The sequence below is a fragment of the Leucoraja erinacea genome, chromosome 3 (genome assembly GCF_028641065.1).
Source record: "Leucoraja erinacea ecotype New England chromosome 3, Leri_hhj_1, whole genome shotgun sequence".
NCBI classification, from domain to species: Eukaryota; Metazoa; Chordata; class Chondrichthyes; order Rajiformes; family Rajidae; genus Leucoraja; species Leucoraja erinaceus.
The window spans coordinates 91,890,336-91,917,373 of NC_073379.1; the positions used below are offsets into that span (position 1 = coordinate 91,890,336).

Consider the following 27,038-nt stretch of genomic DNA (forward strand, 5'->3'; position numbering starts at 1 on the left):
GCGAAGAGGGCCCATCAACACCTTCATCTCCTGAGGGTACTGAGAAAATTGACATGTCTGTACTGACTCTTACAAACCATTACATATGCACCATAGAAAACACACTGCCTGATTGCATTACAGCTTAGTTTGGGAACAACACTGTTCAAGCCCGCAAGAAATTGCAGAGAGTTGTAAATGTAGCCCAGCCCATCACACAGATGTGACTGTGCGCACCATCCACACTTCATGCTGCCTCGGAAAAGCAACCAACTTAATCAAAGACTTGTCCCACCCCAGTCATTCCTGTCTGGCAGAAGGTACAAAAGTTGAAAGCGTGCACCTCCAGACTCAGGAACAGCTTTTCACCTCACTGTTATGTGGTTTCTGAATGGTTCTTCCATCAGCTAGGGTACTGTCCCATTCACCTCTAACTCATTGTAGACATTGGACTTTGTTAATTGGTAATTGTACACTACAATGCTGAGAACTATTTTCTGCACTCTGTATCTTCTCCCTGAACAATTGACAATTTCCAGCACTTTAGTTTTATTTTGCTAAAACTCTAATGTCTGCACTATTTCGTTTTGTAAAAATGTATTGTTACTTTCTCATTTAATTTATAATGAACCATATTAATGAAGTTTCAATTGGGGAAATACGTATTTGTATCTTAACTGATTATCTTGAATTAAATGCTTTCTAGTTTTTAATGGAATTTATTAAATTTTGTTCATGTGTAATTTTAGTTTGCCGTAGAACTGTTTCTTATTTTATTTTATAGATTCTTCACAGGGTAGTTTAGCTGCAAGAGCAAAATAAATAAGATGAAATCAGTAAAGTTTTATTTTTCTTATGTTTTTAAGATCCATTTACCATTTCATCATTCCAAATGAATTTCACTTATCACAGATTAGATCATTGTTTCTGATCAGGTTTCCATGGAGGAGGTCAAACCATTAGCTTCACAATGATAATACCTCTTTCTTGCATGCACAGGGATTTGCAAAATCATTGGAATACAATACATACAACTTACTTTCGGGCTCTAGATTCATTTTGTAGAAATACAAAAAGACAAACAAAAAAAAATTAAATGTAAAATAATGTATACCATAAAACAACGCACAAAATAATATCAATTTGACAATTGTTTCGCTCTTTTTAGAACAGACTAGGGTAGAAGCAATTAAGTTTGATCTCATGTGATCCTTTGGGAAATTTTTGTGAAACCGACCTTGCTCAACCAATTTTATAAAATAAATATAATGAAAAAAATGTAATTTTAAATAGTGGGAAACAAAGCTAAGCAATAGATCAAGACGCCCACAGAAATGTATATCAGAATAAACTACAGGAAATTATCATTTGATATTATCCCCAGATGTTTTACAAATGTTACCATGATATTCAAAGGGAAGTAACAAGGGAACTAACAAAAAACTAATCTAACACGAGAAAGTAAAAGACATATGCTTATTAAAAAAAAAAAATACACCAGTGTACAGTGAAGCATTATTTATCAATTTGTCTGCACATGGGTAAATGGATAGAAACAATATGAAATCATTTTTCTCCTGGGCTCTTGTGTGTCTAATCCTTTTCGAAAGAGGGAATATATCAAAGAAAGACACAAAATGCTGGAGTAACTCAGCGGGTCAGGCAGCATCTCTGGAAAAAAGGAATAAGAGGCGTTTCGGGTCGAGACCCTTCTTCAGACCCTTCTTCTCAACCTGAAACATCACCTTTTTCTTTTCTCCACAGATGCTGCCTGACCCAATGAGTTACTACAGCGTTTTGTGGCTATCTTCGGTGCAAACCAGCATCTGCAGTTCCTTCCTAAACAGATATCAAATATACAGCTAATGCACCCATTTCACCCACCCATGTTCCCCGCTGGGAGTAAACAATCACAGAATTACCATAGATCTTTTACAATCCATTATCTAAACCAAACAACAAAAGAAATAAGATTTAAATACAGTAAATTCTGTTATCACACACAATTAGTCACTTAGAATTTAAAAGACTACTTTTAACATTAACAATTAATTGAGGGATACAAACATTTCATTAAATAGCATGCATTCTCACTAAGAATTGATGAAACAAACAACTGCAGATAAAATCCTTGTCTTTGGCAGTTTTCCTAAAGGGGCTGTCCCACTTGGGCGACCTAATTGGCGAGTTTAGAAGAGTTTTAAAAAAATGACATGTTGAAGACCTCCTTAGACTATGCAGAAGACCTCCTTCGACCTTGTTGAAGACCAGCTTCGACAAGCTACGACTAGCTATGGCTAACTTCGGGAAAATTGGACACCGAATAATGGAGAGTGAAGACGACCTCCTTCGATCTCCTTCAACCTCCCTTCGACCTCCCTTTGATTATGATGAAGACTACCTATGACTACCTTCGACTAACTTCAACTACCCTCGATTACCTACGACTAACATGCCGACCTACTACAACCTACTACGACTAAACCTACGAGTAAAAACAAGTATCGACATTTTCCATGGCGACCTTTTTTACTCATGGGCATTTTTTAACATATTGAGACAAACGCCACGACCTAGCTGAGGCCTCGGGTACGCGGAGACCACTCTCGAGCATGAAGGAGAGTTACAAAGACCTCCTACGACCTTGTGTGGACCATGCTGCGAGTCAAGGGCAAACTCGCCAGAACTAGCCCAAGTGGGACAGGCCCTTTACAATTGCCTTGTTTAAAGGGATGGCTAGTCAGTTTACACCTTTGCCTCTTAATCTAAATTAATAATGAAAGGAATTTATCCTGCGATTCTGCAAAGTTAAATCACTGGCAAAAATATGAACAATACTCACTGATGGATGGCTTGCAAGAATTTGCGTTGATGTTTCCTCACTTTTGCATGGTCAATCTTTTTAACTAATTTTGTATTTTTGTATATTAACCATGTTTCCCTGAGAACATTGGCAGCTGCATTTTTTACCTATACGTAAAAATTTGGGGTCATTTTCTGCGCATATATTCGAGTACAGAGCTTGTTTTCAGAGTACAAAAAAATTAATAAATAAAGGAGCAAAACATCATTCTTCTAAATTACTTCAACCAAAAGAGCATTTGCATTTTGCCACTTAATATAAGATCTATTGCAATGGAACTATAGGACAGATTTGATTATAATCTAATACAGTGACCATTGCTATCAGTTTGTAATTATATTTGTTACTGAAATGGAACTCAGGATTTGCATACAATTAATTGACATAGATTAGAAGCTAACATACAATTCTGAAACCCTGAAATGCCAGAGGTTAGTCAGAGACTAAAATCACTGATATAAGAATCCAAAACCTTTAAAGTGACTCTATTGGCACTGAACTCCTCCATGCAACTTAGACACAATAACTTTAATTATTGAAAATGAGAATCAATTTTTACAATATTTCACAATACACAAATACAATACTAGGCAAGAGACCAAAACTAATACATATCTCAAAATCAATAGGTTCATTTAGTTATGCAAGATATGACAACTGCTTTTCCTGTGACATTCAGCTTTGAGCTAAAGATACTATCAAAATAATGGTGTGGCTAATTCAAGAGAGGACAGACACACAACTAAGCAAGGAAATCATGCAATGAGTCCCACCCACTACAAAGCACAATGACACTCATTTTGTTAAAGTAATATGTTGTTGTCTGCTTCAAATGGAACATACACAAGTAAGATTGTCTGGGGATACACTTAAATGATAACTTTAAACTGTCAGCCACAACAAAGCTAACGTGTGCTCATTGTCATCTAAATTAATACATTTCAATCACTAATAATCTATGACAAATACATGCTAAAAAATAATAATCTGTCAGTATTTGTTAACATTCCCATTGTGCCTATTTCTTCCGCTCTGCCTTCATCAAATATTTTCTTTCCTCCCCCATTTCTTTGCTTCCAATGGGTGATTTGGCACTGAATTCACCCACACCAATTTATGCTTTCTTCCAAATAGATTATTTTCACAATTCTTCAGTCTGATTTTATATGATTGATTTAAGAAAAGTAATTTTTGTTTCCTCAATCGGGTACTCAGTAACCGGGACTCCAACACCATCAGCCAAACACATGATCTCTACCATCAGCATGAAGGCCTGCTTGCACATGGGAACATCATCACGGGGCCATTTCCCCTCCACCATTACCCTGCCATTTCCCTCCAAGCCAAGAATTATACTCAACAAGAAACATATTGCCAATCCAGCATGTAGTCAAGAGAGTTAGATATAGCTCATAGGGCTAACGGAATCAAGGGATATGGGGAGAAAGCAGGAACGGGGTACTGATTTTGGATGATCAGCCATGATCATATTGAATGGTGGTGCTGGCTCGAAGGGCCGAACGGCCTACACATGCACCTATTTTCTATGTTTCTATCATCACTCGGTCTAAATCTTGGAATCCCCTACCCTGCTGTAGTGTGGGGGGACATTCCCAAAGCTGTTCATGAAGACCATCCATTTCTTTAAGGCAATTAGAATTGACCAAATAATGCTGTTTTCACCAGCAAAAGCCCACACACAGTCAAAGAATTTAAAAAAGTCTCAGATGTCCCTTCCTCTGATATATTTACTAGTAATGTGTCAAACACGCAAATATAAAAAATAACTTGGTGGGCAATTCCAACGAAAAGAAGGCCTGGCAAATTAGGGCCTAATGTTCCACAGACTCATTCCATTCTCTTTAGAATGAGGTACAGGAAACACTGAAATAAAATGTTGTACTCTGTTAAATATTTTTAGTACTATTAAAACGAGCATCAGATTTAACCGCAGGATTGACAATAAAATTAGGGTTGATGTATTGTGTTTTGGATATGAGGAATAATGACCCTGATTACCACTCTCTCACAATACCAACAACATTCACCACTTCCACATTTTACAGAGCTCTATTACTGCCTGATTGATGTAGGAAATGTTTACTTGACAGGGCAAACAGCAGAAATGAGATTGCTAAACACAAGTAGGTTATGCCCTGCGCTACTGCAAGCGAATATTGAAGGATTATGTTTTGGTGCTGCCCACAGAAGATTGCCCAACAAATGAGTTTATTTTCTAAAAACACAACTCTGCTCTCTGTTGTGACTTTTATGTTCCTTCTGCTTATCCATCATATTCAGCTTAATACTTATTTGTTTTCTTTTGTTGATTCCACCTTAATTTTTGATGAACAATTTTGAAATGCATTCAGCATATCATAGAAACCTACAGTGCATCAGTGCCATCCCCTATGCCAGTCCTGACATTTAAAAGGGCAACCCAGCTTTGTGCTGCACACTTGCGTTTTATGCATTGCCTTGCAAGTCTTTCATTCACATCCAATTCCCTTTTTTCCTTCTTTTCTTTTTTAATATATTTTTATTAGAAGCAAACATGGTAAAGTATAATTACATATTATAGAAAAAAACTTTTCATATACATCAATCATACATTATTAAAATGTTCAATTGTTGATTAATTCTGTTTCTAGTGGGGTTTTTTTTTAATATAGATAGAAAGAGAAAGAAAGAATTACAAATATCAAAAAGGAAAAAAGGTGGAATGAATTATTTATAATACGTCATTGGAGATAAGTTCGTAGATTATAAAGTATAACTTTTCATCTAATCCTGAGTTCAAGCTTCAGTTGGGTTTTCGTGCTGGGCCAATCTATCCCTTCAAATAATTAATGAATGGAGCCCATATTTTAACAAAAAGTTCTTGTTTGTCCATTAAGACAAGTCTTTCCAGATGTAGGGTCACCGACATTTCCACAATCCACATTTTAATTGTGGGGGTTATAGGGCCTTTCCAAAATTTTAATATTCATTTTTTCCCAGTTATTATACTGTAGTCGAGGATGTTTCTTTGGCTTGTTGTGAGTGTTAAACTTTGTTCTGATATTCCAAGTATTATTAATTTTGAGTCTGGATCCAATTTAGTATTAACAACTTGAGAAATTATTCCAATTTCCTTTTTAAATTATTAATGGAAGTATCTTCTAACATCCTTCCAGATGGATTGATTCAATTCTCAACAACTCAAGAAAATATTCTCCTATTCCTTCTCTCCTCTAGTTTTGCCAATAATATGAATCTATGACCACTAGTTATTTATTCACTTACCACATGGAATAATACAACTCCCTCTTTTCAAACAAGGCTTTCATCATATTGGGGCACGGGAACCTTTGCTGTTCCAATATCATTTTATTTTTGTATTTAGAGTAAGATTTGGTTTAATTGCAAAACAAACCGATTACTATTCAAATGTTAGCAAGCAGCCCCAACTCTGACGTCTGATAGAGGGAAAGTTGTTAATGAGGCACCCAAAGATAACTGATTCAGGACACTATATTGAAGACCCTGCGGGATCTCTTCAGAATTCACCAGGATTTTCCAGTTTTAGTTTCAGTATTAGTTTTAGAGATACAGCATGGAAACAGGCTCTCTGCCCACCAAGTCTGACATGACCAGCGATCCCCGTACACTAGCACTATCCTACACATTATGAACAATTTACAATTTTTATAATGTATAACTGCAGTAGAACCTCCCTGCTCCTATACTCAAATCCTTTTGCTATGAAAGCTAACACACCATTCGCTTTCTTCACTGCCTGCTGCACCTGCATGCCTACTTACAATGACTGGTGTACCATGACACCCAGGTCTCGCTGCATCTCCCCCTTTCCTAATCGGCCACCATTTAGATAATAATCTGCTTTCCTGTTTTTGCCACCAAAATGGATAACCTCACATTTATCCACATTATACTGCATCTGCCAAACATTTGCCCACTCACCCAGCCTATCCAAGTCACCTTGCAGTCTCCTAGCATCCTCCTCACAGCTAACACTGCCCCCCAGCTTAGTGTCATTCACAAACATGGAAATATTGCCTTCAATTCCCTCATCCAGATCATTAATATATATTGTAAATAGCTGGGGTCCCAGCACTGAGCCTTGCGGTACCCCACTAGTCACTGCCCGCCATTGTGAAAAGGACCCGTTTACTCCTACTCTTTGCTTCCTGTTTGCCAGCCAGTTCTCTATCCACATCAATACTGAACCCCCAATGCCGTGTGCTTTAAGTTTGTATACTAATCTTTTATGTGGGACCTTGTCGAAAGCCTTCTGGAAGTCTAGATACACCACATCCACTGGTTCTCCCCTATCCACGCTACTAGTTACATCCTCGAGAAATTCTATAAGATTCGTCAGACATGATTTACCTTTTGTAAATCCATGCTGACTTTGTCCAATGATTTCACCACTTTCCAAATGTGCTGCTATCCCATCTTTAATAACTGACTCTAGCAGTTTCCCCACTACCGATGTTAGACTAACTGGTCTGTAATTCCCCGTTTTCTCTCTCCCTCCCTTCTTAAAAAGTGGGGTTACGTTTGCTACCCGCCAATCCTCAGGAACTACTCCAGAATCTAAAGAGTTTTGAAAAGATTATTACTAATGCATCCACTATTTCTGGAGCTACTTCCTTAAGTACTCTGGGATGCAGCCTATCTGGCCCTGGGGATTTATCGGCCTTTAATCCATTCAATTTACCCAACACCACTTCCCGACTAACCTGGATTTCACTCAATTCCTCCAACTCCTTTGACCCGCGGTCCCCTGCTATTTCCGGCAGATTATTTATGTCTTCCTTAGTAAAGATGGAACCAAAGTAGTTATTCAATTGGTCCGCCATATCCTTGTTCCCCATGATCAACTCACCTGTTTCTGACTGCAAGGGACCTACATTTGTTTTAACTAATCTCTTTCTTTTCACATATCTATAAAACCTTTTGCAGTCAGTTTTTATGTTCCCTGCCAGTTTTCTTTCATAATCTATTTTTCCTTTCCTAATTAAGCCCTTTGTCCTCCTCTGCTGGTCTCTGAATTTCTCCCAGTCCTCTGGTATGCTGCTTTTTCTGGCTAATTTGTACGCATCATCCTTCGCTTTGATACTATCCCTGATTTCCCTTGTTATCCACGGATGTACTACCTTCCCTGATTTATTCTTTTGCCAAACTGGGATGAACAATTTTTGTAGTTCATCCATGCAGTCTTTAAATGTCTTCCATTGCATATTGTCAATCCTTTTAGAATTAATTGCCAGTCAATCTTGGCCAATTCACGTCTCATACCCTCAAAGTTTCCTTTCTTTAAGTTCAGAACCATTTTTTCTGAATTAACAATGTCACTCTCCATTCTAATGAAGAACTCAACCATATTATGGTCACTCTTGCCCAAGGGGGCACGTACAACAAGACTGCTAACTAACCCTTCCTCATTACTCAATACCCAGTCTAAAGTAGCCTGCTCTCTCGTTGGTTCCTCTACATGTTGATTTAGATAACTATGCCGCATACATTCCAAGAAATCCTCTTCCTCAGCACCCCTGCCAATTTGATTCACCCAATCTATATGTAGATTGAAGTCACCTATTATAACTGTTTTGCCTTTGTCGCACGCATTTCTAATTTCCTGTTTGATACCATCTCCAACTTCACTACTACTGTTAGGTGGCCTGTACACAACACCCACCAGCGTTTTCTGCCCCTTAGTGTTTCGCAGCTCTACCCATACCGATTCCACATCCTCCAAACTAATGTCCTTCCTTTCCATTGCGTTAATCTCCTCTCTAACCAGCAACGCTACCCCACCTCCTTTTTCTTTCTCTCTATCCTCCTGAATATTAAATATCCCTGGATGTTCAGCTCCCAGCCTTGGTCACCCTGGAGCCATGTCTCTGTGATCCCAACTATATCATAATCATTAATGGCTATCTGCACTTTCAACTCATCCACCTTATTACGAATACTCCTTGCATTGAGACACAAAGCCTTCAGGCTTGTTTTTACAACACTCTTACCCCTTATACAATTATGTTGAAAAGTGGCCCTTTTTGATTTTTGCCCTGATTTTGTCTACCTGCCACTTTTACTTTTCACCTTGCTACCTATTGCTTCTACCCTCATTTTACACCCCCCCTGCCTCTCTGCTCTTGTACCCATCCCCCTGCCACATTAGTTTAAATCCTCCCCGATGAAAGAAAGGTGCTTTTTAACAGGGGGAATGGAGAGGCGAGGTAGTGACTGCAAGCAATCAACTATTGTGCTGAGAAAAGAAAGGTCTCCTGTATATCAAAATTCACATACCCTATCCCCTGCTCCTCAGGCAACACATAAAAAAATTAAAGTGCAGCCCCTTCCCCCATTGCACTTAACTCAAAAGAATGTTATGATATATGGCACTTAATTTTGTTTGGACATCTTCTCTGCCAGCTTGACTACTGTATTGCAATTCAACTGGGTTTAACTCAAAAACATGCAGCAAGATGACAGAAATTGCTACCACCAGTATTCTAATGCATGAGAAACATAAAAGCAAAAGCATCAGCAGTCATCAATGTTTGCAAGCTGATTCATTTAATCCCATTTGATATTGGATATATTGAACTACAAACTGACGTACAGGAGATATTCTTTTAATGAAAACACCATCCCCCAAATCTAATTTTGGTTACATTTGGGAAATAATTGCTTACTCGTTTTGACAGTTGTGTATCCATCATAAAATTATGCACATGTTTTTCTGCTTTTGTAAGCTCCAGCTTCCGGGCAACCACAGCGACAACCAGAGCAGTGCAGCCAGCACCCTACAGGGAAAAAGACGGTGCAAGAAATAATAAATTCTTGGCATGAGTTCAGTTAAAAATTGTTATTATATCCACTATTACAGTCAGTTCATCAGTGGGGAGAACAAGGACTCAACGCACAATCCATTCCTCTGAGGGAAGGGAAATTAATCCAAGTCACAAGTACATTGCCCGGCTGCTGAAAGTGAATATATTGTTGGACTAGGATTACTGACCCAGTTTCTATTAGTTCTGAATCCACGGGACTAAATTATACGCAAATCAGTACAACTGGCACCCACGAGAAGTCCTAACTTAGACGGGAAAAGCAATTAGAATGGAAATTAGTGCAGGAAGAGCAAAGTTGTTGGAAGTACTTGGTCAATCTGACTTGCTGCCTAATATAGAAAAGTGTCTTAGATCCCACAGTTGAAATCTTTCATTATATAATAAATATAAAAATCTATCAAAATGTAATTTTACATCGTCATAGGAAGTTGGTGTCATTAGTTAGCAATTAATACGCATCTCCAAATAGCTATGGCTTGCTAAGAGAGCAGTGAAAAGAAAGCACATTGCTCTGCGTGGACCTCATATCTAGGTCAGAGCTGCTAAGCTTGGCGTTAGTCACCAGCTAGATCTTTATAACAATGCAGTAGTTTCATAGTCACTACTATTAGATTTTTTGGTAAAAGATCCAGATGTATTCAATGAATTTAAGTTCTCAGCTGCCACGCATAACCTGAATTGTCTCTAAACTGAATAATCCAGTTAAAGTAGACTAAATGACTATTGCACTTCCCTGTTTTTATTGAAGGACAGCACATGCCATTTACATATTGTACAACACAATAGGACAACATGCCCACAGTCTCTTTTCCCGGGGAGAGGATTCTAAAACTAGAGGGTATAGGCTTAGGGTGAGAGACTTACGAGGAACCTCAGGGGCACCATTTTCACTTAGAAATTAGTCCATATCTCAAATGAGCTGCCAGAGAAAGCTGTAAAGCAGGTGCAATTACAATTTTTGAAAGCAATTAGGACATATAAATAGATAGGGAGGGTTTAGAAGGCCATGGATCAAATGCAGACAAATAGGCCTAGCCCAGAATGCCAACCTGGTCAGTGTGGACAAAGTGGGCCAAAGTGAGGGTTGCACACTGTACAGCTCTATAACTATAACAGGACGTTTTTGTTTCTCTACCTTTTGGTCATTTTGGCATTTTCAGAAAGAGGGACATTATCGAATCCATATGATTTGCTTCCATTTTAAATGATGGGACGTGCGAACCTCCTAGCCCAATTTACTACTCTGTATTCCACTCAAATCATGAAGATCCTTTCACCGATTCTGCTATTCTGTTAACAATTATGTTAAGGACTAGCTGAGGCAACATTTTTTTCTGATCAGTTGGAATACTGAAAAAGAGCTGATTTTTAAAAACAGAAAATTGCAGCGTGTTGCTTACACTGTGCATTTTTATCATTGGGAATCTGAATTGTGAAAGGCAAATGAAATGAAAAAACGGAGACTCTAGGGTTATCTGCGTTCAAGATAAAATAAAAGCTCTCAATTTTATTGCATTCGGCCAAATGCATTCATTAGGTCTTGATGCTTTTATCTGTACAATACTATAGAATGCCTTAAGGCACATAAAACTCGATATTAAAGCCGAAAAGTCAGCAGATATAGTTTTTTTAAAGCCATGGATAGTGGAGGAGGGGCGATCCATTTCCATTACCTTTACATGGCTGTTGACTTGAAAGCAACTGGTAATAAAAAAGTATTAAAAGATTCACTCACAACATAATGTAATGGAATACCAAATCAGCGTTATACAAGACTTCTATGTAAGCATATTGCTGACTTTATATTCATCTATGATTTTGTAATCAAAATGTTGGCAAAACTCATGTTGTTTGTGATCAACTTTGCAAATGATATTAAAAATAAATGTTTAAGAAAGAACTGCAGATGCTGGAAAAATCGAAGATAGACAAAAGTGCTGGCGAAACTCAGCGGGTGAGGCAGCATCGGTGCAGCGAAGGAATCGGTGAAATTTCGGGTCGAGACCATTCTTCAGACTGAAGAAGGGTCACGACCCAAAACGTCACCTATTCCTTCGCTCCAGGGATGCTGTCTCAACCGCTGAGTTTTTCCAGCACTTTTGTCTACCTTGGAAAATAAATGTGTAACTTCTATGTTCACCTTCATCCCCCTCGGCAATTTATTCATTAAAATATGAAATCCCTGAAGTAGTGAATAAATTGTGGCGTTCCACTCTTATAGCTTTGTGAAAATAGTACCTCACTGTCTGTCTTGGTATTGAAATCTAGTGAACCTGGTGCAATTTCATATAAGATTCAAACCAAATTTAAAAGTCCTGATGCATGGTTTTGACTTGAAATGCTGTCCACCCCTTTACCTTCACAGATGCTGCATGACCTGCTGTTCCTCCAGATTTTGCTCTGCTTTTGCTCCAGATTTCAGCATCTACGGATTCTTGTAGAAAGTTTAGTCTTAATGATTTTAGCCAAATTGTATGTTTCTTGATTTGATAAGGGTAAACTATTTGTTTGGTTGTATATTACTAATGAGGAGACCCATTCCTTCAGAGAAAGTCATAGTCATACAACATGGAAGGAAACAAGCTCTTTGGCTCACTTGCTCATGCCGACTAACATGCCCCATCCACACTCACCCCACCTGCCTGCATTTGACCCATATCCCTCTAAACCTATCCTATCCATGAACCTGTCCAAGTGTTTCTTAAACAGTACGATAGTACCCGCCTCAACTATGTCCTCTGGCAGCTTGTTCCATACACCCAGCACCCTTGGTGTAAAAAAGTTACCCTTTTAAATCTTTCCCCATCATCTTATACATATGTCCTTTGGTTCTCGATTCCTCTACTCTGGACAAAAGACTGTATGTTTAACTAATCTATTCCTCTCGTGATTTTGTACACCTCTGTAAGAATAACCCATCTTCCTGCACTCCAAAGAATAAAGTCCTAGCCTGCTCAAAGTCTTCCTCTAACTTAAACCCTTGAGTCATGGAAACATCCTCATAAATCTTCTCTGCACCTTTTCCAGCTTGTTTCCAGATTTTGGAGATTTTATTTGGCTAAAGTTTAAAGTATTTGGATTAGACTTTTCTTTGTCTCCTTTTTCTTTCTTAATTTAATCAATTTGTCCATCCTACTATATGTTTCTACATGACAACGTATTAAATCAGTGTAGTGTCAATTTCCTTCTCATCCCCGAATACATTTGCAATCCATCAAAATGACGAGTGAAGGAAACGTTACCAATTTATATTTTGTCGGGCAGAATCTGTGGAGAGGAAAACAGAGTTACCTGGTCAGACTGATGACCTTCCATCGTTTCAGGGCGCAGCTTTCATCCTATGAAAGGTCATCAACCTGAAACAGTAATTCTATTATTAAAGGGGCGGCACAGTGGTGCAGCTGGTAGAGCCGCTGCATCACAGCGCCAGAGACCCAGGTTCAATGCTAATCTCAGTCGGAGTTTGTGTGGAGTTTCAACGTTCTCCCCGTGACTGTATGGGCTTCCTCTGGGTGTTGCAGTTTCTCCCCACATGCCAAAGACGTGTGGGTCTGTGGGTTAATTGGCCACTGTAAATTGTGTGCAGGTGAATGGTAGAATCTGCAAGCGGGAATTGATAATTATATGGAGGGAATAATGTTGGATTAGATTAATGCAGGATTAGTGTAAATGGGTGAATGATGGTCAGCATTGACTCAGTGGGTCCACGAGTCTGTTTCTGTGGTATATCTTTCTATCTATCTATGGATGTGCCTGACCCATTAAGTATATCCTACAGTTTCTGTTTTTATTTCATATCTCCAGCATCTGCAGTTGTTTGTTTTTAACATGCTTGCCCTCCATATTCATTTCCCACAATCCTAGCTTCTACTGCAGTATTCTTATCAATTAATATGTTCTTGCCTCAGAAAATTATAAAGACTTCTTATGAAAAAAGTGGCTATCAGCTAATACCTTTCCAGAGAAAAATCAAAGCCTAGAACCATTGGAGAAGGACTAGGAAATTGGGGAATCCGATTGTTACGGGGGAGGGGGTGGAGAGTGGGGCATGTTCATGGTCTGGGACAAACCAAGGGGATGAGAGGGTTCTGTCCCAAAACATCACCTATTTATTTTCTCCAGAGATGCTGCCTGACCCGCTGAGTTATTGCAGCATTTTGTGTTTATCTTCGAATGAGTAGTGAGAGGATTGTGGATTACGGAGTATCAGCCAGAACGGGAAGAGATCTACAGAATTAAAAACAAACAAGAAAAAGTTTTGGGGTCCCTGTTACAATGCTGAAGTGTGAAGACTTTTATTTCTCTGGGCTACTTAATTTCAGCTGATCCAAAATGAGCTGGTTTAATTTGCCCCAGAAATGCTGCAACAGCAGCAATGTGAAACATCACAATTGCATATCTAACGTAGAAATCCCATCATACTGCAAGCTCATCTCAAAGGGGAAAGTGCCCACTCAACATTCCAGTGACATGGAACAGTCTTGAAGTGGTTGCATCTGAGAAAACTCACCATAAACTAAAAGATAAATATACAGGGCCCGCACCAGAAACAGTGTTAGGCTGTTTTCTCTCATTCCAATTTGTAAAACTCCATATATCCCTTCGTCATCACCTCATCCACAGCCAACCATGGACCATTGTGGGCTCCACCTTTTCTTGGTCATCACTGGCAGCTCTGATTTGTTCTGAACCTTTTCATACCTCTAGATTCCCTCTCCCCTGACTCTCAGTCTGAAGAAGGGTCTCGACCTAAAAAGTCACCTATTCCTTTTCTCCAGAGATGAGTTGCTCCAGCATTTTGTGTCTGTGTAAACCAGCATCTGCAGTTCCTTCCTACACATTTTGTCTGCTCCAATCATAGTGACAGCAAGGGCAGCTGTGTCCATGGAAACATGCCTTAGTAACCAACGCAGGATTTATTTTTGTGAAGAGCTGCGGGAGACTGTCTTAATAAGGTGATGCTATTAATGAAAGTGTTTTCCTGAAAGTGTGGCAAGGAGGATCAAGGTGCCATTTGCGGCCTCATGTTCAGGCAAGTAGGTAAGTTCTGCAGTAGACATCAGCAAAGTAGACATCAGTAAAGCTGATGTCTACTTTAACCCCTCTGGATCATTTTCCCTTCCTTGAATGAACCCCCCAACATTGCTACCGATAAAATTGAAATCTTCTTTGAACTATCTTAACTGTTAAGGCTTTGTGTTGCTCCCATTTTCTCTGCAGTTTGTACCTAAAAGTTGCACACTAAGCCTGTGTAGTTTGAAGGTCTAATTTCTACTTTATAAGTGGCCTCCCATCTGGAAAGGGTGGATTCTGCAGCTTCCCTCAACACAACAACCTTCTGTTCTTTCAATGCATCATTGTGATGGGTTACCGAAATATGTTACTTACCATAATCCCTGTGAGTAGGCAAACTCCTTTCCCACAATATGTATGCGGTACCATATCACCATATCCAATAGAAAGGAAAGTGATAGAAATAAGCCACATTGCTCCGAGAAAATTGCTTGTGACATCTTGGCTGTCATGGTATCTGCAAGCCAATTAAAATATCATTACACAGTTGATTCCATGTAACAGTTCAATCGCGCCTTTAATTTTACTTTCAGAATGAACATCCTCCATTGGTTTCAAAGCACAAGATCTTTGCTCCATATATATATATATATATATATATATATATATATATATATATATATATATATATATGTGTGTGTAGAACTGCTTTTATTTTGAGTTGTAACCATCATCAAGTTTTTTTTTCATTCCAGTGACACCAAGTATTTGTGGTTAAGTATTTTGAAACAAAGTTTGACTTGAAATATTGTGAGCTCAAACCAGAATCATGATATTAGCTCAACAAAAGCTACACAACATTTATGACAGAATTAAAATGTTGAAATGCTGAAATAGAGAAAGTAAAAGTGTAATTTGGTGTTATAATCCAAAGGCTTTGTAGAGAAACATGTCCAAAGATCATTTGTACATAAGTTCATGTTCGTAAGTTCTAGCAGAATTAGACCATTTGGCCCATCAAGTTTACTCCGCCATTTAATCATGACTGATCTATTTTGCCCTCTCAATCCCAATCTCCTGCCTGCTCCCCATAATCATTGGCATCAGCACTAATCAAGAATCTGATCATCTCCGCCTTAAAAATATCCATTAACATTGCCTCGACATCCGTCTGTGGCAAAGAATTCACCAAATTCACCACACACTGACTAAAGAAATTCCTACATTTATATTTATTCAATTTATACCAATTATTGAAATAAAAATTAAAACATTTGTTGAAATAAAAACGATTAGAAAAATAAAATTAACATTGTGCAATTATACAAAATGTAATCATTTATGCGCTGAATCACCAAATAAAACTATAAAGGGAGATAATACAATATTGATATATTTTAAGATATTACAGGCAACTATTTTTAACATTGCAAAAACATTATTATCATCTCCAAAAGGTTAGCAAAATTAGTGAACCAAGAAATATATTTTCTTTTAGCAACAATCTGTTATATTCAGTGGCTAAACTCAAATCTATCTTTCATATTGGGTGAATAACAGGAACATGACAGAAATAAAACAACATTTGAATTAATACTTAGTAACAGATGATATCAGTGTTGGAATATGGACCACTGTAATATCATCATTCAATCCTACACTGACATACTAGCCTGGAAACTGAGATGTGCAATGCTCACTTTTCAGGTGTAACATGGTGCCCCGATGTCCATAAAGGATGGTCAGGAACGGGTTAGAATTCCACCATATTGTGCAAGCTAAAGCAGGAAAGATGTGTTCTTTACCCCTGCCTGAATGCAGCATAAATGATTTGCATTTGCAAGTTAGGGGCTTCATGCCCACTTTACACACACTTCACAACACTGGGTGGCTCCAATGTAAACAACTCCGGCTCCAAAGAAACATCTGCAAAGAAAGAACTATGTTATCTGAAAAATCACCATCCTGATCATAAACAATGCCAGGTCCTGGGTTCCTCCACTTCATGACCCTTAACCCTGTCTCCAACCACCATTACCTGCCCCCGACCAATCCTCCTACACTTACTCCCCACCCATTCCCAATCTCCAGACATTACTGATTCTGCCCACACTAATCTACACACTCATAGAACAATGAACAATACATGCACAGGAATAGGCCCTTCGACCCACCACTCTCTGTGTAAAACTAAACTCTCCCCGCTCATCTCCTTTAAACTTTGCCCATCCCATTTTAAAGCTATCCCCTCTAGTCTTTGACATTTCCATTTTTGGGAAAAAAAGGTCTGACTGTATGGCTCTCATAATTTTATATCCTTCTACCAGGTGCCCCCACAACAGGGCTGCCAACATTGGGTGAGAGATGGGAGTGAGAAATTACGAGAGACCAAGCCCAAGGGAGTGTAGTGACCGGGAGGGATGGGGGGGGGGCTTTTGGTACGGACCTTTTGCATTTTTCAGCTTGAAATTGTGCAATCTGGTGCATACTGTAGCGAGTCTTTTAACGTACACTTGAATGCAATATTTATGCTTTAAATTGGATTAGTTATGAGGTTAAGCTAAATTACATTCCACAGTAGAGCCAGGCTCTGATCAACAGGTGCAGCACATGAATGATCGTAGTATTGTGGCGGCTCCTAAGGGTCGTGCCATTATACTGCCGAATCCCTCGGCACAGGAGTGGTGCAGTCCGGAGGCGGTCCTTAGCCGGAGGGTATAAAAGGCAGGGTTTGGGTGCCATCTTTCCCTGGTTTCGTCTTCCCCTGAACCGGGAGGAATTAAAGTAAAGTGCTTCTCAAACTTCGGACTACTTGCCTCATTTTGAGACCCACGCACTACAGTATATTCATTCATGGAAATCAGATTATAATCAAACACTTGGCCCATGTTGACCAACCTGGGTCTCACTGCACACCTAGTACTACTCCTGACCCTGACTCCAGTTGCATGCCTTCTCTCATTCCTGACCCCGAGTCCAGCCTTACACCTGGCCCCCTATTCTACCTTTATCATAGCTGCTTACCTGCTTAGGTTCCCAGTGCTGAACACTTCCATTGTCCCAGCTTTGACTGCACACCGAGTACGATTCCAGACCTTGACTCTGGATGCACACTTGGCCTTGCTCCTGGCCCCTCTGCACTAACAATATATCTGGCCCACACATAAAGCCCCATATCTAACCCCCTGAACTGAACCTATTACGTTCAACTCCACAGGTGCTCATCTCATGCGGTGATCTTTTAAGAGGCACGTCACAGACCAAATTTTGTATGACAAAATTTGCTACCACCATTGGCTGCCTTGTTATCTAACATGCTAATTACTATGTCAAAGAAGTCATCAATTGGTTGAACACAATTTCTCATCCATAAAATTATACTCACTCAGCTGTATAAGTATTCTGTTACCATTTCCTTAATTTTCCTAACAAACTGTCATGAAGTCATTTTCACCCCCAATATTTTCAGTATTTTGCTGTCTTCATCTCAGCTGGGACTTTTCCGAAATGCGAAGTCCAATAACTGTATATTTACGCAATATTATTCTATTTAAAGTGATCTTGAGAGTACATAATATTTTCTATGGTATTCATAACACAACAATGATAAAAAGATCTTTGTTTTGATTGCACCTACCAACATGCGTACATTATTATATTACAGTTAATGTGGGCCGAGAGCAAATATTTGTTCCAATGCTCCCCATTCCCAATTATTTTTACATTTAAGTCATTAAAATCCAAGTGAAGTTTAAATGGCATCAAAAAAATAAAACCTCCTGAATAGATGATATTCATTATGTGGTTGGTTGGAGTCAGTATCAGCACAATTACTATATTAAACTTTGAATCTTCAGATGTCCTGGTTCAAGCTAAAACTAAAGACAAATAATAACCTCCTCGCACATTCCCCTGCATGTATCTCTCACACCTTTAAAATATGCCCCTTCTTTGAACAACCTCTTAAACATCGCATCTGAATACTTGAGGATGGTCATCTACGTGTTCAATTAATAAAACAACGAGATTGGGGACATTTCTATTCAACCTGTCAAAGGAATTTGGGGGGGGAGGGGGTTAGAAATAGTCAGTGAGGTAAACAAACATAATAGTTGAGTGGCAAATGACAATAGTGCTACCTTCCCAATATTTAACTGAAGGAAATAATGGGTTATAGGGGCTGTATGTTGTGACAGACAGTCTGACACATTGCATGTCATTTTAATATTACACTTATCCCATCCCCCTGGATACTCCAGATTAATAAATTAAGATTTTGTCAACTAATTACAAATCAGGCTAATTACAAATCAGGCTAATTACAAATCAATAACATTAGCCAACACCGAAACACGAAGCGCTGATCATTGGGATCCAGACATCATGGACAACTGGCCTCAGTTCCCCGCTCACATCTGGCAGTGCTCTGTCTGAACCAGGGACCATGGAGCATTTTGAAAGTAGGGAGGCTAAGCGATCACTGATCACTGACCTTGGTGGTACCCAGCGAGGAAGTGGAGCAATCGAGTGGGGGGAGGGTGTGGGGGGTGGTAGAGTCACTGCCTTTCAGCGCTTGGAGCGCCAGAGACCCGGGTTCAATCCCGACTATGGGTGCTGTCTGTACAGAGTTTATACTTTCTCCCTGTGACCTGCGTGGGTTTTCTCAGAGATCTTCGATTTCCTCCCACTCTCCAAAGACATACAGGTTTGTAGGTTATTTGGCTTGGTATAAGTGTAAACATTGTCCCTAGTGTGTGTAGGATAGTGTTAATGTGCGGGGATCCCTGGTCGCTGGTCAACTAAACTAATATTTAGTGCTAGCCTAGGCCAAGGCCCTCAGATGCTCAGATGCCTGCATTCCGTTGCCAGGTGCTGATCAAGCTCAACAGGAAACAAAGTATCTTCACATTTGTATGTCTGCCTTGGTCTTTCTAATAGAATATTCCTTTACTCTCTGATCATCTTAAGTTACTGCAGCATCAATCAAACAATGTGGCCCAGCAATGTATCATTCTTAAAGCCTATAAATAGGTATGTTGCAAAGCCTACCTGAAGCGTCGCTGAAAATCTGCCCCAGCCCGTGTGCGCGATTTTGGCGCCGTTTAGAGGGGGGTGGGTTTAAAACGCAATTTCCCCAAGGCTGTTCAAATCGAGGATGTTCATCCTAGTTAATTATTAACGAAAAATCGCTGGAAGATTCCGTCGCTTTAGCTATTATTAATTTTAAGGGCTTTATCTAGTTGTTATAGTAATTTAAAAATTAACCTCTAAACCCCCGACCGCCGGCAACCGGCCGGATCTCATACAGGGGACAACAGAAGGTAGGCTGTTTATTTTTACATTAAAAAGGGCTTCTTAAGATCCCTTTATACCAAGTTTAATGTTGCGAGTAGCTAATTTTGGCCCCATTATACCCCGCAGTATTTTTCTGGGCATTTGAGGGCACAAATCCACCGCAGTGTGAACGTTCTAAACCAGCGCGTTCACAGGATCCCACTAGAAAGCTGATTTAAATTGACTTTAATTTACAGCAATTGAACACTTGGCCTATAAATTAATGTCAATGAGATTTAAAAATCATGTTTTATTGTGAATTATTTGTGACTATTATTTGGACACTTAGGCTATTTAAAAATGTTAATCATTTATTAAGAAATGGATAGATGTTTAGATCTAGTAATTGAAGTTTGAAATTAGCTACAATTGGGTAACTAACTAATTATATGTTTTAATTTCAGGTTATCCAAGTAAGATTGTTTTATATTTGTTTCAGAATGCTTCAATCTATGATAACTGAAAATTTCATTCAGTTCTCTTAATTTTTAAGAAAGTTATGGGCTTTTGACTGTCCACGATCACAGCTTTTTTGCTATGTCCATAGAAAATCAATAGGGAACAAGATGCTAATTTCCGAGTGTGAAAATGGCCATAACTTTTTAAATACTTGAGATATGAAAGTGAATTAGGTGTCAAATTAAACTTCTTTTTATGCTTTATCTGATGGGATAAATTGCAGACTTGATTTTTTAAATCTCAAAATTTTGTAACATTGCTACTATAAATAAATAAATACCAGTACTTCATAAAAATATATAGAAATATGCAATGTAATAAACAAGTATTTGTCACAGGGATGGCATCTCTCTACATGTTCAGGGGCTTTTCAATTACAGACTGTTCCTGTCCAGGATTCACACTCCTCCTTGTCACAGTTTCTGAATAATATATTTAATGTCAGCACTTATAAATGGGAAAAATTATTTAAAAAGTATGTAATGTATTGTGTATCTGTCTTCTAGTGGCTGGAAGTCTCATTTACTTGGGATTTAAGCCATCCCGAAACCCCTATAGCTAAGAATTTCCATCTGAATGAGTAAGGAATTGTAGAATAATTACTACGTAGCCTCTTGCCTACTTCTCTCAAAACCAATCCAGTCGTCATATTGCCCAGTCCTTCCCTTGAAACCTAAATTTACTTCTCTGAAAGCATCAACCAAGTTCCTCTATCTACTTCCCTCACCCTCTCAAACAGAGTGTACTACATAACATTTGCTGTGTGAAATGGCCTTTCCCCCGCCCAGCCAGGGATTTCTCTCAATCTCCTTACACCCGTGCCCTCGGTCTCTTGGCCCTTCTGCCATTAAGAACAGTTTCCCTTTGTTCATTTCATCCAGTCCCCTTTGGATCATGAACGCTTCTATCTGTCATTATTATCTACTGTACACTCCACATTGACACCAGGGGCTACAATTCCAATAACAAACTTATTATGTGATCAAAGATCTTAGGGAGCTTCATACACAAAATATCAACAATACTGCCCTCGTCAGCTCTCTCATGTGAGCTTACCAAGCATTATGTCAGGTTAGTGAACCATGCTGACCTTCCTTTAATAATCCATGCATCTCCAATTGATTATTAATATGGTCTTTGATTGTTTCTAGCAATTACCCCACCACTGAGATTTAAATTATTGAGCAATAATTACTTGGTTTATCCTTCTATTCATTTCTAAAATGGGTGTGATGTTTGCTGTTTCAGGAGATCCTGGCAATCCACGTTTTCTCAATGGGGTAGTCAGAGATTCTACAGATGTGCCGTAGAAAGCATTTTATCGGGATGCATCACAGCATGGTTTCGGACATCACAGCAGCTCCGTCCAAAACCACAAGAAATTATAGAGAATAGTGGACGCAGACCAGATCATCACACAGCTCACATCGCAACCTGCCTTCCCAGCTCTCCCATAGCCCACTGTCTCCACCTTTTCCATTCTTCTTCCCTTCCCGCCACCCCACCCCCACATCAGTCTGAAAAAGGGTCTAGACCCGAAATGTCGCCTATTTCCTTTGCTCCATAGGTGCTGCCTCACCCGCTGAGTTTCTCCAGCATTTTTGTCTCCCTTCCATTGACTCTATTTACACTTTATGCTGCCCTGGCAAGGCCACCAGCATAATCAAGGATGAGTCAAGAGGGGCCTCGACCGGAAACGTCATCCATTCCTATCTCCAGAGATGCTGCCTGTCCAGCTGAGTTACTCCAGCTTTGTGTCTCTCACTCTTCTCCCCTCTCCCATCAGGCAAGAGGTACAGAAGTGTGAAAAACCACACCTCCAAATTCAGAGACCGTTTCTTCTCAGCAGTTATCAGGCAACTGAACCATCCAAACAACAATTAGAGAGCGGTCCTTTGCTACTATTTACCTCATTGGAGAGTCTCGGACTATCTTTAATCAGACTTTACTGGACTTTATCTTGCACTGAATGTTATTCCCCTTATCATGTATCTGTACACTGTGGATGGTTCGCTCGTAATCATGTAGACTTTCCGCTCACTCGTTAGTACACAACGGATGCTTTTCACTGTACCTCAGTACACGCGACGATACACTAAATTAAATAAAGAGGCGTGTGAGGGTGACAATCCATGGCAATTAGAGTTTACAGTTGGCTGTTCTGAGAAGGTGGTCATTCCTCAGCATGGTCAAACAGTCAATGGAATCAGACTACTGGTAGAATCTTGGCAGCGTTGACTCGCAGCTGGTGCCACCTTTATGTCTTTTCATAAAAATACAGGTTCAAGTGTCACCCCACCAAATAGATGTCTTAAGCTGAAGTGCCAGTGGTACACTGAGGGAGTGCTGCCCAGTCAAAGATCCCATATTCAAGGGAGATTTTTAACAAAAAGCTACATCTGTTCTCTCAGATGGCGATAAAAGATCCCGTAGCACAGTTTAGGCTTAGACTTAGGCTTATTATTGTCACGTGTACCGAGGTACAGTGAAAATATTTGTTTTGCATGTTATCCAATCAGATAATACCATAAATAAATAAATAAACACAACCAAGTCAAAATCAAGTACAATAAGTAGAGGAAAAGATGGATTCATCCATGTTAAAGTGATTTTGGAGGCTTTGGTGCTCAGGGGAACTGCACAAGTGCAATAAAGATTTGCAACATAGGATGATTGCTTGCTGATCCCAAAACAAAGGGCGTGGGTAATATGATTTTTCCCCCAAAATATTTTCTCTTATTTTTGGCCATTGAAGTGGATGACACTGCAGTAAAATAATTAAGATCTGATTTTCCATGCACACAATTGTGATCATTAACTGTGACTAATTGGAAGTTTAAATTAACATTCAATAAAATTATAGAAATAAAGAGAAGGAAATCCGTCACTTTCTTAACAAAGACCCCATTATGTTAAATGAAAACATTTGGCAATGAAAAACAACTTAAATGCATGTACATTATCAATAAAGTAGTGTAATTATCCAGGGGATTTGCAAAGCACTAAAAATTATAATGCAAGTAATTGTTCGAATTGTTTAGTGTTTTGATTTCAAATTAAAATGTCCTTTAATTGGTACATCTGCAGTTGATTTTTTCCACATGAAATCAAAAGTAATTTAACCCCAATACTCTCCTGCATTCTTAATTTTACAATGCACTTATTTTCAAACAAACATCTACCACAAACCATTGTCTTTTGCAAACCTTTAAGCACATGATCAATTTATAGTGACTTCAGTTTTACTAATTGAGTAAAATCGCATTTTATCGCAATTAGAAAATACTGCTTCCTTACATTTCTCAATGAAACATTAGCCGTGATTCTGTAAGTATGCCCAAAGCTGGATCGTGCTCACCAGCGGCTCTCTGCAATGGAAACCTGACCGATCAAACACTCAGCACAAATGTGCAGTTTATTTTATATTTAATTTCCCACTGGAGTCCAGTGCCAGAATGAATGCAGGTTGGAAAAACGTTGAGTCTTGTGTTAGCCTCGCATCTGTTCCTTTTATGCAGTCACAATACAAAAAGAGATATAAGAGCAAGCTGCATTGTTCCAATTAATATTAATAGATGCTTTGCAAAATTTGGTGATATATTTTCAAGTTAAAGACTTGTTAGGAACTAAACTGCTTGTTTCAAATAAACACACGGCGAGTTGAATTATATTTAGGGCATGCATCGTTTCATAAACAGCTAGATTTATTATCGAACTGCTACCAGCAGCAAGTAGTGGATGGTTCATTGTGATGAACTAAAAAGGTGCCTTAGGTCAAATGGAGTTGAATAGACTCTAGTTTAAAAAATTCTGATAAAAGACAAGAGGGCGGATCTTAGTGAAACACCATATGATATATGTCAAGGATCCCTAGGGAAGTACAACATTTAGATCACTTGTGGACCTAGACTAAGAGCTGGCTGGGGCCAATCTTAGTAGCCAAGATAAGAGGCATATAAAGAGAAAAGGAAGGAAGAAGGGAAGAGAAGAATAGATAAGTGCTAAGAAAGGAAATTGAATGTACTGCTCCAGGATACCCAAATGTTTTACCACATTTAACCGTACACACTACTCGAATGTATGATATTTATGATTTTGCACACATTTCCTTATAACCTTTATAATGTTGGGCCATTATTTGGGGCATAAAAATAATAGGGCCTTGGAGGATTGTGCGCAGTTCTGGTTGCCTCATTACAGGAAGGATGTGGAGGTAGAAACATAGAAAATAGGTGCAGGAGTAGGCTAATCGGGTACTCAGTAACCGGGACTCCAACATCATCTGCCAAACCCACGATCTCTACCATCAGCATGAAGGCCAGCTTGCACATGGGAACATCATCACTGTGTCATTTCCCTTCCGCTAACACCCTGCCATTTCCCCTAAAAGCCAGGAATTATACTCAACAAAAAACATATTGCCAATCTATCATGTATTCAAGAGAGAGTTAGATTTAGCTCTTAGGGCTAACGGAATCAAGGGGTATGGGGACAAAGTAGGAACGGGTACTGATTTTGGATGATCAGCCATGATCATATTGAACATTGGTGCTGGCTCAAAGGGCTGATTAGCCCACTCTTGCACCTATTTCTAGCTTTCTACCTCCACATCCATCCTGAAACGAGCCAACCAGAACTGGGCACAATACTCCAAATTGATATGGTGTTTCACTAAGTTCAGTCCTCTTGCCTCTTGCCAGAATTTTTGAAACTAGAGTCTATTCAACTCCATTTGACCCAAGGCTCCTGTTAGTTCATCACAATGAACCATTCCATCCAGGACACTAGTTGCTACTGCTGGTAGTTCGATAATAAATATAGGTATTTATGAAAAGATGCATGTCCTAAACATAATTCAACTCTGCCTGTGTTTATTTGAAACACGCAGTTTAGTTCCTAACTTCAGCCCACTCACCCAACCTATCCAAGTCACACCGCAGCCTCATAGCATCCTCCTCGCAGATCACACTGCCAGCTAGTTTTGTGTCATCCGCAAACTTGGTGATGTTATATTTATTTCCTTCGTCTTCGGTTTTGAAGAGGTTGCAGAAGGTTTAGCAGGACTTTCCCAGTAGTAGAGGGTTTAACTATGGAAAGGTTAGACAAACTGAGATCGTTTTCTATGGAACTTCAGAATCTGAGGGGAATCTTATAGAAGTTTATACACTTAAGAAAAACATAGATAGGAAAGACGGTCAGAATCTTATTCCCAAAGTGGAAATATCAAAGACTCTTGAGGATAACTAGAAGGTGATATTTTAAAGGAGTGTATGGGGCATTTTTCTACAAATAGAGCACAAGGTTCCTGGAACTGTTAGTATAGTGGAGGAAGCAGATGTGACAGTGGCGTTTAAGAGGCTTGTAGATAAACACATAAATACGCAGAGAATGCAGAGATATTGATCACGAGCAGGTGGAAATGATTACTTTAAGTAGGCATCACGTTTGACACTAATATCATAGGTCAAAGGGCTTGTTCCTATGCTGTGCTGTTCTATGTTATAGATCCTATGTAATTGGTATTACTGTTTGGTCTTCCTGCAACTTCTCTCCATCCGATCGATTCTACATGGAATAAAAATGTTTCCCTTCCTCAATGGGATCTGCACTTCCACTCCGAGACACATCTAAAATTACTTTGCTTATCGATGCAGGTTGGGTGGAATTTCAGTCTCTGCGTACATGAAAATTATTTGTTTAAGAACAACTAGGCCGTGATCAGTTTTTCCCCCCAAGAAGGTGAAAAATTGAAATACTACTTCAAGCGATCTGTATTAGCTTGGCATTATTCTTTTACTTCTCACCTCTTGTTCAATTAATTTTCTTTGCCCTGCTTTACTATTAGTTTCCTTCTTTTCCCAGCCATGTCCATCACCAGGTGCTCTCTGAAATGTCCGCTGCTTTTTCGTAGCACCATTGGAGGAAGTCATATTTACACGTGTAAATAGCGATTCTAACAAGATAACGGATCCACAAAAGTCCAGAAGGAATTTAATCCCTCTACAAATCAATGGCTGTCCAATTGAAATCCAAACATGTCATTTTTAACAAACCAAGCATGTCACCAACACGACAGATGTTTTGTGTTCCCTTGGGCCCACACAGTGCCCTCCATAATGTTTGGGACAAAGACTCATCATTTATTTAATTTCCTTTCCACCACATTCATTTCCAATAAACATGAGGAGATTAACAGACAATAGACATAGGTCCAGGAGTAGGCCATTCGGCCCTTTGAGCCAGCACCGCCATTCACTGTGATCATGACTGATCATCCACAATCAGTACCCCGTACCTGCTTCTCCCCACATTGCCCTTCTCGCCAAGACTATGATCATTAACACTATGGACCACATATATCAGTATTATCAACCAACTTCTACATCCACAAAGGCTCCCTTCAATCTGGCATTGTTTTCATCAGCAAGATATTCTCACTGAGGGTTTGCCTGTGCCTTGAGTATTATGACCATTGTTGACTGTCCAACTTTTCTAGCCCCTATGTCATTAACGTTATATTTACT

The 27,038-nt window shown here is 39.2% G+C and overlaps 1 protein-coding gene across 2 annotated transcripts in view; it reads right to left on the reverse strand.

Annotated features, from left to right (window-relative positions):
* Positions 1 to 27,038, reverse strand: part of LOC129695829 (small conductance calcium-activated potassium channel protein 2-like) — a 127,226-nt gene that overhangs the window by 18,902 nt on the left and 81,286 nt on the right. For both annotated transcript variants that reach the window (XM_055633185.1, XM_055633184.1), the window contains 3 exons: positions 15,097 to 15,238; positions 9,550 to 9,660; positions 2,822 to 2,949 (listed from right to left, as the gene is read on the reverse strand). In XM_055633185.1, the coding sequence (XP_055489160.1) occupies positions 2,822 to 2,949; positions 9,550 to 9,660; positions 15,097 to 15,195 (338 nt within the window). In that variant the 5' untranslated portion in view covers positions 15,196 to 15,238. The remainder of the gene's footprint in view (positions 1 to 2,821; positions 2,950 to 9,549; positions 9,661 to 15,096; positions 15,239 to 27,038) is intronic.